The 18,845-nt window shown below is 38.0% G+C and overlaps 2 protein-coding genes across 18 annotated transcripts in view; one reads left to right on the plus strand and one right to left on the minus strand.

Moving 5' to 3' along the window:
• Window positions 1-2,186: 2,186 nt before the first annotated feature.
• si:ch211-244c8.4 (APC membrane recruitment protein 2) lies at window positions 2,187-6,030 on the plus strand. Its single transcript, XM_026909767.3, has one exon. The coding sequence runs from the start codon at window positions 2,402-2,404 to the stop codon at window positions 4,850-4,852; it is 2,451 nt and encodes an 816-aa protein (XP_026765568.1). The 5' UTR covers window positions 2,187-2,401; the 3' UTR covers window positions 4,853-6,030.
• Window positions 6,031-12,621: 6,591 nt separating this feature from the next.
• The window catches only part of phldb2a (pleckstrin homology-like domain, family B, member 2a), a 30,271-nt gene continuing 24,047 nt past the window's right edge, over window positions 12,622-18,845 (minus strand). For 13 of the 17 annotated variants that reach the window (XM_053241227.1, XM_026909756.3, XM_026909751.3 and 10 more), the window contains 7 exons: window positions 18,151-18,250; window positions 17,855-18,053; window positions 17,056-17,149; window positions 15,919-16,065; window positions 15,276-15,495; window positions 14,782-14,867; window positions 12,622-14,621 (listed from right to left, as the gene is read on the minus strand). In XM_053241227.1, the coding sequence (XP_053097202.1) occupies window positions 14,481-14,621; window positions 14,782-14,867; window positions 15,276-15,495; window positions 15,919-16,065; window positions 17,056-17,149; window positions 17,855-18,053; window positions 18,151-18,250 (987 nt within the window). In that variant the 3' untranslated portion in view covers window positions 12,622-14,480. The remainder of the gene's footprint in view (window positions 14,622-14,781; window positions 14,868-15,275; window positions 15,496-15,918; window positions 16,066-17,055; window positions 17,150-17,854; window positions 18,054-18,150; window positions 18,251-18,845) is intronic. The other 4 variants (XM_053241228.1, XM_053241238.1, XM_053241230.1 and 1 more) reach the window with 3 other exon arrangements.

The raw sequence follows: 18,845 nt of genomic DNA on the forward strand, positions 1-18,845 counted from the left end.
AACACTGGCATAACACTGTTATGGCTGATTGGTGTACATGAATCCATTCTGAGGTGATATGCAAAGTCTGGGGTGGTCATACAATAGGGGGCAGGGCTAAGTTCAAATAACTGTTTCTCAGGAACTACAAGTCCTATTGAGTGGAAATTAGGTAGAGTGCATATCTGGGCTAATCTGTAGAGAACTACTACTATCTGATGCCATCTTACTAAAATTGGGGGCGCTATTCATGTTTGTGAACACAAAAAAATAAACATAGATCTTGGAAGATAAGGTGTACAGTGAAAATTCTTATATTATTTCTTTTGCTCAAAATAAAGAATTGCCTATTGGACCATTTCCTATTTTTGGTCAGTCTTCGCAATCTTGATGTCAAAATACTTTGGTGTGTGTGAATCTCAGTAATAATCAAAAACACATTATAAAAACACATTTATAAAAAAAAAATTGTGGCCACCATACCTCAAGATTTGCAAACAACGTTGCCACCACGTGCCAATCAATACAAGTGGGGCAGAGCTTGATTTACTAAACAGCTGTAACTGAGGACTGGTTGTATGGATCCCCATGAAATTTGAAAGGTGCCTTCAGACCAGTGTTATGAGGAGGTGTACAAAGTTTGACAGGAGGCAGAGTTAAGTTCAAATAGCTGATTCTCAGGAACTTAATGTCTAATTGAGCTTAAATCCGGTGTTCTGAATTGTTCTGCTAATTTGTAACTGGATTTTAATTTCTTTTGGGTTACTTCAAAAACATGGCCGCCCTCAGCCAAATAGCTTTCAGCAAAATTTCATACAATTTCAGACATTTATATTTATTAAATTATGTTCATCTATTTTTATTACTCTGTATAACTTGGGAAGAACTGGCCACTATGAGCGATATGTGCTGAAGGTGCTTGGACCCTGATAATTGCTATTATATTATTGTTGTTATTGTTATTAACAAAATCACTGACAAATTTTATTAACTCCATTTAGAAGAAGATATGCATCACTCTGTCCACCCACATTTTTTCTCCTTTTCATTTGAGTGTTTAATGTATGTTTTACTCCTGGCAAACAATGCCAAAGTGGGAAACATTCAAGAATATCATCTTGTATGCATAGGGTAGAACAGACCATTTTATTCTTGCATTAGGATAAAGCATTCTTTCTGTTACCTAATCCAGCTTGTAGGGTACGGTTAATGATTTTTACATTTTTACAAATATGTTAAACCGTCATTTCCATCTATTTTTAAAATTTATTTCTTGATTGAAAGTATGAGTAGGGCTGTGATTCTAGCTTTTCACTATGAAAAAATTCTTTGTTGCCAGGGAGCAGTTTAGTAAGGTGAGTGATGCCTTAAGGGTGTTAGTCTTGATATAAGCTGAAATACCTTTTTAAAAAAAATACATAGTACAGATTCATGCAAAATGAATCTTTTATTTATTTATTTATTTATTTTTATCAAATAAACAGCATAAAACTACTTAAAAATAGATTTTGCTCTTGGTAGCAAGAGATTTACTAAAGGTACTTGCTCAATTATAATTATATTATTATATTAATAATAATTAGTATTCTCTTATAGTAGAAACCACTGTTTAGTTGATGGTTGTTGTTGTTGTTGGAAATCCACTTCCCCAATTTCTCCCCCCATTACTTTGGGAAGAAATTATGTTTCAATTCTCACAGACAGAGAACTGAATTATTAATACATAATGCATAATCCTATGACATTAATATGGATGCATAATCTAATAGGTAAATGCAGATTTAGGGAGTAGACCATACTTATTTGAATTTGAAGTGTCTTTGAGTGACATATAAAATTGCCAGGGGTTGATTTTTAGAAGCTGTTTGAAGATGCACTCTTTTTGTCCTTTCTTTGCATAAAAGCTGAAATGTTGATGGTTGAAATATACAGTACAGCAACATACACTGTTGTGTAAACAGGAAAGAAAGAGAAATTCTTTTTTGTGAATTTCCCTCTGGGATTAATAAAGTGATCTCTCTAAATATTATAGAAGACTAGGAGAGACTGGAGAGCAGAAAAAGAGAAGAGAGAGCGGTGTCTGGAGTAGTATGATGACAGCCCTTGGCTCTGCTCCATTGCTGATGAAAGCTGCTTAGACCCACAGTTGCTATGGAAACCAACTGGAGCAGCCAGAGAGAAAGAGAGAGCAGCAGGGCAGAGGGAAGGTGGGACAGAGGGAGATAGAAAGAGAGCTGTGATAGAAGAAGAGCAAGAACAGAAACGGATATACACATTATGAGCCAATCTACATAATCAGAGGCAAGGAGAACGATATTTATATTTTTTCATTTTCAAATGAAACATATGTAATTGATTTGTATTAGGGTGAAAGCTGAGAGAGAACAATAGACACGCTGATACGCTGCTGAGGAGTATTAACATGGATGCCCAGCCAGACAGCTGCGAGCCCCCACCATGCGATTCTCAGCCTCCAGGTAAAATACGTAAGGCACTGAAGCTGTTCAGCAAACGCAAGCCAGGCAGTGGAGTAGCCAGTATCTTTTCTGTGCGTGTTAAAGGTGAAGGTGGACTCAAATCACCCCCATCAAGGAGCAAAACCCTAGATGGATTAACAGAGACAATGGCTCCAGAAGCAGAGGCAGAATCAGTGGACCTAGACCAGGAGGACAGTCACAAAGAGGATGTTGCATTGGACGATTCGACAAGCATGAAGAATAATCTGGAGTCAACCTCGACCAGACAATCCATCTCTTCTCTCACTTCTGCCAAATCTCTGAGCTTCCTTAGCATGCTTCGGCGGAATCGGAAGGGAGGAGGGGGAGAAAGAGAGGCCCAAACTGAGTCTCACAGATCTGGGCAGCAAAGGAAAGGCCTTAAAAGTCTGTTTGGGAGTGTACGTTGGCACAGGAAAGACAAGGAGGAGGAAGATGATGTTTTACCTGGTCCTCCTCTCCTTGCCTCTCGTTCTAATAGTGTGGAAATCATGAAGGAAAACCTGACCCTGACGCCAAGGCCTGCACGTCACTGTACAGATGAATCAGAGTTTGAACCACAACCCCCTCCATCACAGGATGACCATGAGCCTGAGGACACTAATAAGGTGAGTGGAGCTGCTAAACCATCAACTAATGAAAGGCTGAGCACGCTACTTGGAGATATCTCATCCATATTGAGCTTGGACTCATTAGCAGGTGGTGGTGATATTGTTGCAGATGTAGAAGCAGAATGGGTCAAAGTCAGTAGTCGTGTGGAGGTAGAAGCTGGCACAGGTGAAGCTCTGAAAAAGGAGAAGGCTTTATTAGCTCCTAAACCTACACTTTCTGCTGCACCTACCCTTAGCTCTACTTCTTCCACTATACCCTCTCCTACAACAAAACTAATTTCTTCATCTACACTACCTAAACCCATGCCTAGCCCTACAACAAAACAAACATTTTCACCTCCATCTACTCCAAGCCCTACTACTTCAACTAAACCTATCCCATCCCATGTATCTCCCCCTACATTTAGTCTTACAACAAAACCCGTCCCATCCCCTGTACTTAGCCCTGACTCTTCCCCTATTCTATCACCAAACATCGTATCTGTCCCCATTACCATCCCTAAGTCCCCTCCAACCACACCAACCTTAACTATTCCAACCAAACCTACTCTCACCTTTACATCTCCACTTACCCCTGAGTCATCACCTAAACCTTCCCCTACCCTTTTTCCTGCCCCTTCCCCTGCTACTATTTCTAAAACTCTTATCTCACTCGCAGAAAAAGCTGCAGAGCCTGCTGCTGCTTTTGCCATCATAACTGAGCCCACCCATAGTCCAACAACCAAACCCACCCCAACTGCTTGTCCCACACCTATAACAAGACCCATTCACTCCATAGCCCAGGATACTAAGCACAGTAGTGCTCCAGTAACCAAATATCCTCCATTCATCACATCAACCAAGCCTCTCCCAACCGCTCCAGTGATCAGACCCAAAATTGTAACTACATTTGGATTATCAACCAGCCGCAACACTTTACCTATCATCAAACCTGAGCCCAAGCAATCTGCTCATCAAATAAAATCAGGTCCCTTCCAGTCCCAGACTGAAAAAAATGGGTCAGGGTCAGTTGTCCCAAAGGTGTCACCTGCCGAACCTGGACCTCCTCATGTTGCTAAACACTTTGCAGCTAGCAATCAGGCAACCCCTGCAACTTCATCTGCTACCTCTGAAAACCCTCCACATAAGCCAGAACTTGTTCATACTTCTCTACCTTCTGGGTCTTCCCTGCTGCCAACCTTGTCAACCAGGCCTGCTCCAAACATTGCACCCTGTTATGTTCCAAGGGGAGAGAAAGGACTAGAAGATGTGGCAATCCCAAGAGTGGTGGAGGACCCCCAACCTGCTTCTTCTTATAAACCAGAGAAGAAGATCCTAGTTATGAAGCCCACAACTCTCAGTAAGATCCCTGTAAGTGGTGGGGGGAAGTCAAAACAGCACCACAAAGATGCCCAATCCAATGGTGAAGAGAGACAGTGGAGCCTCCCAACACCAGTGCATGAAGAGGAGACCCTGATTTCTCTCTCCCCGGAGAGCAGCAGCAAGGATGCCCTGAGTGACCTCTCTACTGAATCAGGGGCCATTACCCCAGTCCTACCTTACAGCAATGAAGATATACTAGACTCGGCAGCTCGTCCCACAATAGGGACAGTCAGCATGCCCAGGGAGTCCAAAATTCCCATCAAACCTGGTTCTACTGCAACCTACCACTCTTTGCAAGGGAAAACAGAGGTAGCACGCTCCAAGATCCCTGTCTCTAAAGTGCCCATTCGCCGGACTAGCAATAAGACTGGACCCACTTCCACAGCTGCTGCCACACGAAAATAATGGACTGTTGTATGCTATACTGCAAAACACAAAATATTCCATTTACAACTGTTCAGAATCTTCTGATATTTGGTCATGGATCGCCATACTTTTTCACAGCCTCTTGGATCAGATGTCCTGATTGGAATAATACAGGATTTTTACTGTTATATTGGACTGACCTGCATATCTGTGTTTAAAACTCTGTATGTGCTGGATATTCCATTTCACAATGTATCACTTGAAAAGACACAGATGTTATGAATTTAACATTTATGAATTTAGAAAGCTGTATGCCACCACGGAGAGAGAGATCAGCTAAAAGCCCAGTTGGGATTATCTCTATGGTAACTTAACATGTAAACAGCAAGGCAGACACTGAAGCACAACAGCTCTTGCCTAAGAACTGAAGCCATGTAGACTTCGCTTGATGTTTTGCACTCAAGGGAGCACTTCATAAACCATGTAAAATGGAGTGTCAAGGTTATGTGGTTTCTAACCTGGTCTGAACCATCAGAGGGGCATAAGTGTCACCAATTATGGGTGCTTTTTCCCTGCCACACAGAATTTTCTAATGGAGTTTTTTGGTAGCCTTTGTTACGTGTATTTTGCAGATTATTTTGTCTTTAAGGTTCTCATCACTTCACTGAACATTGTGGATCCATGATTGTCTTTCTTGTAACTCTCCAGCTTACACAACAAGGGGCAGAATCTCTCTCTCTTACATATTCTAACAGAAGGACAGGATGTCACATAGTATGTAGCAGAATGCATGTCCTACTTTTGCGCCACAGGAGCCATTGTGCTCCCTTTTTTCTCTCCACATTCTTTTCTTCTTACATATGCTAAAAAACACACTGCCTGTAAGCAACCTTTTAAGTACTGGTCAGTGACACTGTACTTTGCCTTATGGATCTAATTCTTGGGACTTATTGGATTGCTTGTCCATTTGACTGGAGTGCAAATCAGGTAATTTATTTGAAGAAATAAAACTATTAGACAGTGAAAGAGTTGTCTTAAAAACAATGAGAAAAATAGGTAAGGCTGTATGGTTGATGGGGCCTTCAGTCAAACTCAGGATTGATAGATCCATTTGCCAATGTCAAATGCTTTGTGCATGAGTAGTAGAAGATTATTTTTGTGTGTGTGTATACATATGTATATATATATATATATATATATATATATATATGTGTGTGTGTGTGTGTGTGTGTGTATATATATATATATATATATATATATATATATATATGTGTGTGTGTGTGTGTGTGTATATATATATATATATATATATATATATATATATATATATATATATATATATATATATATATATATATGTATGTATGTATATGTTGTCCTGTTTCTTATATAATCAATAAAATGGAACTATACTTAAGTGTTATTACACATTACATGTACGAATTGCTTTTAAATTGAGAAGTGAGTAATGTTTAAAACTGAATAGGGCAAAAAGAAGAACAGTAATGGGATTGTCTGAAAATACACACATACTCCTTGTTGACACATGACTCATTTATACACTCAAAGAGGGATGAAAGGAGGAGTATCTTCACCTTTGTAGATATTATCTGGAGGATCACACTACTTTGTCATTCACCTAATTTTGTCTCTGTGTGCAGTTAGTCTATTAGAGGCAGACTGGGCCATGCCAACACTGATTAACGTGAATACAGATTAGAGTGGAATATTGGGGGAAAGGCAGAGAGGGAAAGCTTCAGTCCAACTGATCACTGCTGTTAATATGTAAATGGGTATAATTCAAAAACATCATAGGCCATTTGCATTAATTCTGATGATAAAACAGATCACAGAGTAAAAATCCTAAATTTACTGATTTACAAACTAAACAAACAGGATCCAAGAATAAAGAATAAAAAGGGAGACTAACTCCTGTCTTCTTTTTTAAATTTGCTGACAAAATTCTAGTGTATACTAAAAGATGCGCCTAAAACCTCTAGTATTGTAAAAACTGTTGTACACAAAACAGTGGTTAAATATTATACAAAAAAGATAGCAACTGTGTCAGATGACTGATCTTGCATCATACTGAAAGATTTGGGGTCTGATTGCAGTCATGGGGCAAGCCAAAAGGAAGTGTTGTTTTTCCTAATAGCCAAATGAACAAAGATTTGATATAGACGCTGCACAGTGAAACAACGCAATGTTCTGTTCATGGAATAAAGCCTGTTTGGTGAAGCTGGGCAGAAAAGGATGTGTTATTAAGCTGGGAAAAGAATGCAGTGCTCACTGTTACTGCAAACCTGCTCTGTTTACAAATGAGCCAGTGCCTGAGGTCTCTCAAGATGAAAGGGCTTCCTGATTGTATACAAGGGCTGCTTTTCTGTCTTTACGCACTTAAGACAACATCTAAAATTGTCTTAAATCAGTCCTTTGGAAGGTTAAATTAGCCTTTGTTTTAGCTAAAGCTTAATCTCAATTCTCAAACTGGCACAAGATTGTTTGAGATGGAATATCATTGATTAAAAAGCAGGACACATTCACGATTCAGAGTAGAATGAAGAATGACTTATTTGAATCATGTTTCCTCTTCAACGACCTCAGAGCATGTACTGGTACATAAAAGGGGTGCTTGTAGTATTGTATACAGGGACATGTACTAATGGCTACCATAATTAAAATGGAACATTTAACTGAAAGAAAAGAACTCAATTTCGACACAAAATGTGCTAATGATATGTAAGTTAAGTATACATTCACTGGTCACTTTAATAGGAACACCTGTACCCCTGCTTATTCATATAATTATCTAATCAACCAATCATGTGGTAGCCATGCAGTGTTTAGTGTTTACGTGTTTAGTGTTAATGTGTCTATATTATTCATCACTCTTGGTGAAGTTCAATAATTTAGCTAATCAAATTATCACATGTCTCACTGTAATATTGTGCTGTTTGCTCATTTAATGCAAAATGTTTTCAGTGGACTACACAGCCTGCATGAAAGAAGCCCCCGACACAGCTCTGACAGAAACCCAGTGACGCCATGCTTCTATGGGCTTCACTGGCAGATTCAAGTACAATGTGTTTTAATGAGAGGAAAGATTAACTCTCATTGGACAACAGGCTTTTAATATGTAATATTGAGTCCCTCCTGGATGCTCTCCCATGATAATTGGAAGAGCTCTCTACAGGGTCAAACCTCACAATCGACGTTCCAATTCATCCCAAAGGTGTTCTATGGGGTAGATGTCAGGGATCTGTTCAGCCCACTGCACTTTCTCAACACCAATCAGATCAAACAATGTCTTCATGGACCTTGATTTGTGCACAGGGACATAGTCTTGCTAAAACAGGAAAGGGCCTTCCCCAAACTGTTGCCACAAAGTTGTAAGCATACAATTCTCTAAAATGCCCTTGTATGCTGTAGCATTAAAATTACACTTCACTGGAACTAAGGAGCCTAGTCTAAACCCTAAAAAACAGCCCCAGACAATTATCCCTCCCTCAACAAACATTAGCGTTGGCACTATGCATTCAGGTAGGTAGTGTTCTCATGGCATTCACCAAAGCCAGATTTGTCCACAAGAATGCCAGATAGTGAAGCAGGCCCTATACAGTAGTGTATGTATGTATATATGGGCAACAACAGCAGAAGACCACATCAGGTTCCACATCTGTCAGCCAAGAACAGGAATGAGAATACAGTGGGCACAGACTCACTGAAACTGGATAGTATGGAAAGGTTTATTGGAAGAAATATTGGAAAAGCATCCCTGATCTTTTTCCAATCTTCAATTGTCCAATTGTTCAATAAGGCCAAATTGTTCTAATTTGTCCAGTCAATTATTACTATTTTTTAATCTTCTATGTTACTATCAATAAGCGGAGGCTATAATGAGCTTATTTTGTCCATTTGACTAGTGCCCCCTTTAATAGAACTGAAATTAATAATAACTGCAAATAGTTAAAATAATAGTAATAATTTACTGCCTCTCTTACATAGAGTGCTGGGTTGCTTACTCCTAAACCACTAACCTAACGAAGTGTGACCTGAAAAAAAAAAGAAAACAATACAGAAAAGAAATTACAAGCACTAAGAATTTTAAATGTTCTATTTTGGTCTTCCACAGTCCTTTTTTTGAAATTTTTTACGAATTGCAGTAAAGTAAGTTGATGACCAAGCGATGAGAGACTATTATTGGGTTAGTTACCTGGCAATGTTCATTAACATTGTTTACCTGTGAGACAAAATCACATTTTACCCTGGCATGTCAGTTTTAATAACTGAACTCGAAGGCTAAGATAACAACATGTTATTGCAAGTGAATTATAGCAGCTTTTCTGTCTTCTGTTGTCTATTTATTGCATGACTTATTAAATGGGTTCAGTAGCTAATGTTTATAAAAGCAACTGATTAGTGGTTGAATGCTTTTAAACTATATGATCACACATGATTAAGTAATTTACTGTTTTATAATTAGTGCTTGGAACATTCACAGAATAATACATTCATATAAAACAGTGTCAACATGCTGATGTCATTTTCATTTACATATTATGCAGATTGTCTAGTCAAATGTTTATTTATTAGCATTTCTAATATGCAATTTGTAAATATGCATGCAATATCATGTCAGTGCTGAGTTATTTTAGTTATATTATTTTGATTCTGACTGCAGACCAAAACAAGACAGTACATGTCCACTGAATGCAGCACAAATATCTACCTCTGCTCCCCTTGCCAGTTCCTCGCCATGTGAGGGGCATGTCTGTCTATAATGCAGGACATGAAGCTTACAATAATTAAATCACACACACAGATGTTCCTACAGATTCTTGAGTGCTTTCAAGGATATGCTCACAGATTCTATGACTGCTGAGTTTATTACATTGCTCATCTCTTTTGATCTTATGCAACATCTGTCAGGTCTCACTTATAAGCATGGGCATACCCTAGATTTGATTATTTAATTTTGTGTCTTTTTCAACATGTCAGCATGGACTAGAACATTAAGTGATAAATGAACACTAACTAAGTGCTGTCTCACTGTTGATACTGCTGTAGCATAGAAGTAATAGAAATAATGCACACTCTCCCTCCTCTTATGCCCTCATTGGGTAATACACTAGTGGAGGCATTTAGCTCTAGGCTTGCCAAATGTATTGATACAGTTCCACAGCAAAAAATAAAGGTCCTTTCAGGAAAAAAGGCCCTTGGAGAAATATTTCCTCCATCTTAAAACTACAACAGGACTTCAGAAGAGCAGAGAGGTAATTGAGAAACACAACGCTGGCAGTTCATCTTGTTATGTATATTACACAACTGAAAAATTTTAACTGTGAAAAGACGTCTGCTAGGAAAACTTATTTCTCAAACTTGATTAATACTTAGGAAAATAATACAAAGTTCCTCTTCGTGACTAGACTGTCTGGTAAATCCCACCCCCGTATCTCATCTGAATTTCTCTCGGCTGCCAAATGTTATGAGTTTGCACTGTTTTTCAGTGACAAGATTACTGGAATAAGGGATAACATAGCTAGCACTCACATCATTGGACTGACTACACTGCCACCAGTCAGCTATACTAATAGCAATATTTGATTGCGTGAAAGTGTTTTGGCTTGGAGATGCTCTTAGATGTACTTTTATTGCTAAAACCTTCAGCCTGTTCTTTTGATCCCTTACCAGCTCATTTCTTCAAACATGTTTTAAGCTCATTATCTGCTGACGACCTGAGCATTGTCAATCACTGCAACAGGGAATTTTTCCTCATAGCCTTAAAACAGCTGTTGTCAGGCCATTGTTGAAAAACAGAAGCCTTGACTCCTCTGTGCTTAATAATTACAGACCTGTTTTTAACCTTCCATATTTTGGCAAACTTATTGAAAAAGTAGTGTCCGTCTAGGTGAATGATTATCTCTCAAACCAGCTCTGAAATTCTCTTCCTGAGGAGCTGAAAGCCACCCAGTTACTCAGCATTTTTAAAAAGAAGCTTAAAAGATATCTTTTCAAATCAGCATTTTTCTAGGTCTTTTTGGTCTCTTAGGTCTCTTTTCTGAGTAAAACCTGGCTTTATTTTCTTTCTTTTTATAAAATCCATATTTCCATATTTCTTCTATTTTTGAGAAGTAGTGGTGACTCTGGCTGGAAATTCAAGGCAGGCATGTTAGGCTTCACGCCAAGGTGTGCGCTCATTTAGAAGGCAGGCCATTTAAGGAAGCAAGGGTGTTAAGCTTCATGCCTGGGGTGTGTGGTCATTTATGAGGCAGCCCATTTAAGAGGCAGCCAATTTATGGCCAGGGTGTGTGTGCTCATTTACACTTCCCTCCTTCAGTTATATGTTTTTTTTTATTTATCAAGGCTTAAATAACAATTGTGTGGTTCTCACCAACTTCTATAAACAAGTAACCTCTGGTGACAACAAAAAAACACAACAGATTTCAATATGTATAATTTTTTCCAAAAATAAACCAACATTCATAAACCAGGTGGGGAAAAATAACTACACATGCCATACTTGTTCAGTCTTTATCTGACTGTGTGAGCGGCCTGTACAGGGGTCACATGATGTAGCTTTGGGTTTTTCTTTATATCTGTGAGCATTAAACAGTCTGATCTTGGACTGTATTTGCTGGGACGCCCACTCCTGGGAAGACTGGCAACTGTCTTGAAGGCTCAACATTTGTAAATAATCCTTCTCACAGTAGAATAGTGAATTTAAAATTGTTTGGAGATGGCCTTGTAACTGTTCCCAGATTGATGAGCAGAAACAGTTGTTTCTCTGAGGTCATGGTTGATGTCCTTTCTCTGAGCATGATGTAGACACACACCTGAGTGCTCCAGAACACCAACCTGCCAAAGGTTCTGCTTTTATAGAAGTAGTCACACTTACTGATGATCAGTTAATCTTGTGCAAATCATTAGTAACACCTGGCTAGGAAGCATGTAATTATTTTTTCCCCACCTGGTTTCTAAATGTTGGTTCACTTTTTGTTGAAAATGTTTCTAAATATTGTGGGGGGTTTTTTTGTTGTTGTTTATAGAAATTTATAGAAATTGGAGTGGACCACACACAATTGTTATTTAGGCCCTGACAAATAAAAACATAGACTTGAAGGAGGGTGTACTTTCTATCTCCCATGACTGTAGGAGGCAGGGAATTAAGCTTCATGCCAAGGGTGTGTGCTTAAATGCTTAAAAGTCTTTATAAAACTGGGACCCTGGAGCTGTGACACAGCAGTTGACAGAATTATCAAAGCAAAAGGAAACCCTTTGGCTCTTTTAGTTTTTTAAAAGCTCAAAAAAAAGTGCCATGGGGACCATCTAAATGTCCCCACAAGGTCAAAATTGTCAGATATCCCTATCCTAGTGGGAACATTTGGTCCCCACCAAGATATAAAAGCATGCACATGCGCATGCACACAAACACGCACACACACGTACGTGTCAGAGAGACACAGTTTATATTTATGTCTACATATGAGTGGATTCCCTGCTCCACTACTAAAAAAAGTCTCCATGTCAACCCCATAAGATCAACCAGTTGAAGATCAAGAAAAAAGAGGGGTATAGTCACAGTGTGAATGATCCTAAAGACACTCTCACACTGGATGAAAGTAAAAGAAGTTAATATTTCCTAGATTTTTGTAGAGATTTCCAAAGCTGAGCAGTAGACCCAGGGCATGTTTTTGTGTATGACAGATAGGAGGCAATAGGATGGAATTTCTAACGAATTAAGTGGGTCACAGTTTCATGTGACAGGTTGCTGCCTGGTTGTGACATAGACACACACACACAAAATGTAGTCATGTTTACAGATCATTTATTATGCAATATAATGCAATGTAAATATAAGGACAACTTTCCAAAAAATAAGATCTTTAAGGTCAGGTTTACCTCAAATTTAATGTACAGTATGAATTAAACTGTTCATGCTCAGTTGGAGAAGTTTGCTATTATGGATTACATTCTAACTGATGAAAAAACTACTACTTCATTTAATAATACTGAATGGTTTAAATTATGTATAAAATTGATTACAAAAATATCGTAATACATGTTAAATAATTAAAAACATGTATGCTATTATTGGTAATTCCTTTCTCAAACTGGAGACATATCAGAGTCTGATAAGGCCAATGGCAACACCTAGTACAGTGAATGCTTGTTCAAATATCTCTTGTAGACATAAGCTCGCAAATGTTCAGTATACAGGTACATGTCTGATACACTTGCTGTTTGTGCAGCCTCCTTGCATTAAACCCATTGCAATATTATTATCCAACTAAGTACCACAATCTCATCAGTCATAAACATCGTTTTGTAATGTATTTGTGGATAAAGACGAGTGTACAAATTAATACTGATATAGGGTTGACAATAATCCATGACATTTTGGTACCTGTTAAAAACAGACCTCCAACTATGTTCCTGTCATCAAATGACCCTGAAATAGTTTATCATTGTCATGATAATTTTGTCTTGCACACCACCTTAAACCTGATAATAATCTAATTCTTAGTATTTTGATGCTACACCAGGGCTAATTATTATTGCTCATATATTTCCTAATAATAAAATAAAAATAATACCAAAAGAATGGCTCTCTTTTAAGACTTCAGAGCAGTCATTAAATACACTGACATATGGAATTTTTACAGCCAATAAATCAAAGGACAATGGTAACTTTTTTTAACAAAAGAAATCTTTTTCTCTGTACCTCTGAATTTAACAGGCCTACAGGAAACAGGCCTTTACTATGGTCTGTTATGGCTGGTGCTGCTGAAATATTAGCTTCAACAATGACAGAAACGGATCGTATTATTTTCTGATAAACTGGCTCTATTTAGCTTGTCATTATAACAATTCAGGGGAAAATAGAAAAGCAAAAGCCTATTTAATTAACAAGCGAGAAAAAAATTAATGGGAACTTAAGGCCTACCTTGTATGCATTCACGCAATACAGATATTCAAATAAGGCATGTCTTTGGTGATCTATGTCCTGCCTTTGGTGATCTATATCCTGCTTCTGTTTTACTGTGAGCAATAAAAAAGCACCAAATTTGACTTATGTCTTGACAGACATTCCTGGCAAATGAAAAGAAAACCCTATATATCAGAAAAAGCTTTAAATAAATTTCTTTTTTTAAAGTTAAAAAATATATAGGCAAAACATGCCTACTTATATTGGAAAATCAAGGCACTTTAAAAGAACAAGAAAAAATATGATTGAAGGTTATACACAAGTAGTTAAAATAGAATAAGGTAACATTGTCTCTGGTTAGCATGTTCCTAAAATGGAATAAAGTAGGGCAAAAGCAAAAATATTGGTGCCATGCAGAAGGGTGTTTCCAGCATTACATCACACTGAAACTCAAAAATGGGACAGCATACACAGGTTTAGAGGGAAAAAATCAGATCTGGCTATGATAATTGTTTATTTTTAATATTGTATATATTTAATATCTTTCTCAGCCTCTGAATAGAAAACCTGTACTGAAAGAAAGCACCAGTATTTCTATACTTTGCTGTGATTCTCACACCACCCTATTATAATGTATATAATGTCACGTATAAAGGTGAGCTAGAAAAAGGTTTCCTCAAATAGCAGGTCCTTTCCAAAGGCTGAAACAAACCAAGATGGATCACTGCAGAAAGCTGCTGCTCAAACCAGAAAGTGTGAATAACCCTCTGCTCCCGTAACAATCACATCCATCCAGATCCGCATGGCCTCTGGAGACGGCGCTACCATGAAGTACACGCGATCATGTGTCTTTACGCTGAATGTCAGTGAAGGGTTTGGACTCTGTGTGTGTGTGAGAAATAGCAAGGGAAGAGATGTATATTAAACATTAACATTACTATGTTATTTAGTGAAATAGCAGCTAAATTTTGTACTTTCTTTTACACTGACATTCATGTAATGTTATATCAGTATTAGCTTTGTGTCACTTTCTGAAACTTACCTTATGTGCATTCTTAAGATGATCATAATACACTTCCTCAATAGCCTGGAAGTAGATGACACCCTTTGTTTTTGCTTCATGCTTATCTACAAAGAAGAGAAACCAGACACAATATTTGAACAGAATTAACATGCAGATTATCCAGAACCTCATCTTGCAGCTCATTAATTTAAAAAGAAAAAATATAAGAAAAACTTATAGCCATTTATCATATCCATATAAAAGGTTTAAAAATAAAACATACATATTAATTTCATATATATGTGACAGGAGACAGCTGGCTTTGAGTGCAGCACTGCAGTGTTCTCCAACCTTCTTTACTAGGTCAATGCTGCCCCCTAGTGCCTGAGACAAGCCACTATATGCATGATGTCATAGTTACAATGACATCACAAATCAATTGTTGTTTTTTTAATGTCCTAAAACAAAATGAGTCCCAGAAGAAAAGAGAAAGAAAGATATTCAAATAATGAATACAAACAGGGGGATAGTACCTGCATAGTATGCCAGGGTCCTGCGATTTCGGTCAAAAACAAACCAGCGCTTTTTCCAGGTCTTGATTTTCCCTCCCATTTTGACTAGAAAGCCTCGGCATGTCTTGTCAGTGATAACAAGGTGAAAGCAGGTGTCAGGATGATGACCTGCTGCCTCAATGTGACTCCGTAGGTCAAAGTCATCCCTCCTAACCGGCAGGTAACGTGTCAGTGGACGAGACTGAGGAGACAAATGTCAAATAAAGTTTTTATTTCATTTTTCCTTTTTTAAAATCTGTGTTTGTTGGTTTCCATCTATACATTTCAACGGAATAAAATGCATTTCCACTACTGCTATTTGAAAAACTATATCCAGCCACCAAAAAGTACTAAAATAGAATGCCACCTATGGTAATTATGGTAAGCTAGGTGGTGTACAACCATATGCGGTAGCACAGGTTAAAGACTTTCCATGAGATCCAAAAACGTTGTGTCACAATAAAACAGGTGTGTAGGTGTGTGAAGAGATAATTAAATTCTGTAACGGGAAAAATACTAACAATTTTTTACTAAACTAATATCACTAAATCAATTGAAGCCTCATGTTCTGTTTGCGTGTTTGGCATCCAAATCTATATACCCATTCAATTTCCCCTTGTCTCACCTGTGTTCTTTGCTTCTCTCGGAGCTTTACCTCTCTTTCGATAAGTTTCTGCCTTATGTTGGTCTCCTCCTTAAGTCGCCTTTCCAGTTCCTCTCGCCTCCTTCTCTCCTCCTCTAGAGCCTGTCGGCGCTGCTCAATTTCTCTCTCCTACAGTGAGCCAAACACAAACAAAAGTGTCTAATCATGCATAAGTCGTGAGATTTCAAAGGAACATCTTTGTGAATTGTCTTTGTATGAGGATAATAATACACATCTTTGATTTTTCTTTTTAATTGAAAAACATAAGTTTGAACCTAAATAAATAAATAAACTAGAATTTACATTAAAATTAAAAACTATTCATAAACCAGATAACATAGTGGATTTATATGTCAGTTCAGCAATGATACTCTTGATAATTGTGAACATTGATGGCATTATGAATTACTCTAAGTAAGTTCTAAGTAAGTGATATTTTAGTCCAAAACATGGTTTCCTTTGCTAAGATTTAGCATTACATTGTTGCAGGAAAAGAAAATCAATGTCCTGAAGAGGGAGGTCTGCTTGCACAAATCTTGGAACAGAGAAACTTGAAATGCTGTGCATAGAAGAGCGGACCAAGATACCACTTAAGTGTTTAAAGCCTTGTTAGACTTTACATGAAGAAAGTGAGTGCTGTTATTCTCTCAAGAGGAGGCAATACCAAATATTCATTTTAGGCGTGCCGATAATTTTAGTGTAATGCAGAAAAATGTTACTTATTAAGAGAGCTTACAAACTTACATTGTATTTTGTAAGTTACAATGTTTGACAAAATATTATTTTAAAATAAACCTATTTAAACAGAAATCAAACAGAGAAGGGAGCAAAATTGGCCATGCTCTCTGGGTGGGAGGGATGACCTAGACAGCGATCAAATTGGGGAGCCAATGGGGAAAACAAATAAACAAACAAACAAATAAATATATTTCCATATGTTTAAGATCAAAATATCACACACTACATCTGTTATTCTTTTCCCTGAAGGGTGCCAAAAATACTCAAGTTGACTATATTACATCACATTATTACGCATGAATGTACGTGAACTGAGACATATAACAGATGGTACTCCTCCACTATGAGATACAATGGTTAGAGTATGATGACAAGTGTTACCCTGTGCTCCAGGAGTCTGTTCTTCTCTGCCTGTGCCTCTCTGAGCAGATGCTCCATCTCCTCTATCTTAACCACATTAGATATGCTGGCACTGCTGAAACCAAACACACACAAATTTGTCTTTGTCTTATTATCCTTGTGAGGACCTTTCATTAACATATGTTTTTCAATAAAAGCTGCAGTTTTTTGTATAAACAAATAAATAAATCAATAAATAGGTTTTCCTCATTAGGCCCAGGCAAAAGTAACCACAAGGTCAAAATTGATGTTCATATCTTGTGGGGACATTTGTCTCATTTGAATATAGGGTTCAGATCCAAGATAAAGCAGTTACTGAACATAAATATTCAGTTACTACTATAAATTATACAGACACTACAGAAAAACAGAATACTATTAGTAAATCTGGACATGGAGACAAGTCCTGGGAGTTTTATGGGGTTAATGCAAGGTGACCATCACATTTAATGTCTGTTTACAATCAGGTAGCAATGCTGGCTGTTAAAGGCAGTACTTGATGGGTCTCCTAGGCTCCATTTAGACGCACCATATATGGGCTGGTTTGAGTGGAATGCAGTTAAAATTCCAGAAAAGCAGACAGGAAAGAAAACAGTAAAAAGAAAAAATTCTGAAACTCCACAACTCTTACTGTCTTAAGACAGTAACTATATACAGTTATACAGATATACAGTTACTCCTTATATTTCTTAAGGTTTTTATATGCAATTATAGACAGCTAATCTGTACAGCCAATTTTCTTGTATTCATTGGGGTAGATTTTGTACTGAGGCAATCCCACCTGGAGATGTTGTCAGGAGAGCAGGCTGAGATGCTTGTCTCCAGGCTGTCTGAACTCTCCACACTGACGGTATCAAAGTTAGCACTATTGTCCGAGTGGTGAAAGGTGTTCAAGTAGACGTTTGACTCTGACACGGTCCTAGAGGTGCTGCTTATCTCACTCAGCCTCTGCCTGCCGTCATTCAAATACAGGTGACCAGCTGCAAGACAAACAGACAAACAAGGAAAAAAAGGAGGGCTTGAGAATTAAAGGAATAGATGGGATGTGCCAGTGGACCGAAAAGTGAAGTGTCTCACCCTTGAGCATGCAACGAGTGTCTAGGTCTCTTCGGGTGAGAGAGAGAGCACGAGGGGGCATGCTACCACAGCTGGAACTCTGAGACAGGGGCAGATGGGACTACGAGACACAAACAATAGAACAAGGGTGTCAGTGTGGTATCATGTATGATACAGAACATCTCATATTATTCATGTACAGCACAATATATAAGTTACTGTATATCTCACTGCCACTGAACTTCTCTGGACCCGTCAGATTTTTACTGGAATGTCTTTATGATGATATTTCAATTCCAAATGCATTTGATTATGACCACTAGGCATTTCAAAATAATTTAAAGTCTTCACATACAAATAATTTACCTGTATATGAAATTTAAATCAAATAATTCATTCACCTTCAGTAACAGCTTTATTCTGGTCAGTGTGGATCTGGAGCCTATCATGGGAACATTGTGAGCGAGATCGGAATACACCATGGAGGGCACACCACTCCATTGCAGGGCTCCATGCTCACATTTACATATAGCTAGTGACAATTTTGGGAGTAGCTAAACCACCTACTGCCTTTTTTTGGAGCCCTGCAATGGAGTGGCATGCCCTTCATGGTGTATTCTGACCTCGCTCACAATGTTCCCATGTTAGGCTCCAGATACACACTGAATCCAAAAAAGTGTGTTAGTGTGGATCTGGAGACTATCATGGGAACATTG

Source organism: Pangasianodon hypophthalmus, chromosome 17 (assembly GCF_027358585.1).
Source record: "Pangasianodon hypophthalmus isolate fPanHyp1 chromosome 17, fPanHyp1.pri, whole genome shotgun sequence".
Lineage (NCBI taxonomy): Eukaryota > Metazoa > Chordata > Actinopteri > Siluriformes > Pangasiidae > Pangasianodon > Pangasianodon hypophthalmus.

What these genes read in the sequence shown, in the direction of transcription:
- si:ch211-244c8.4 (XM_026909767.3), top strand. Translation starts at nt 2,402, where the DNA reads ATGGATGCCCAGCCAGACAGCTGCGAGCCCCCACCATGCGATTCTCAG.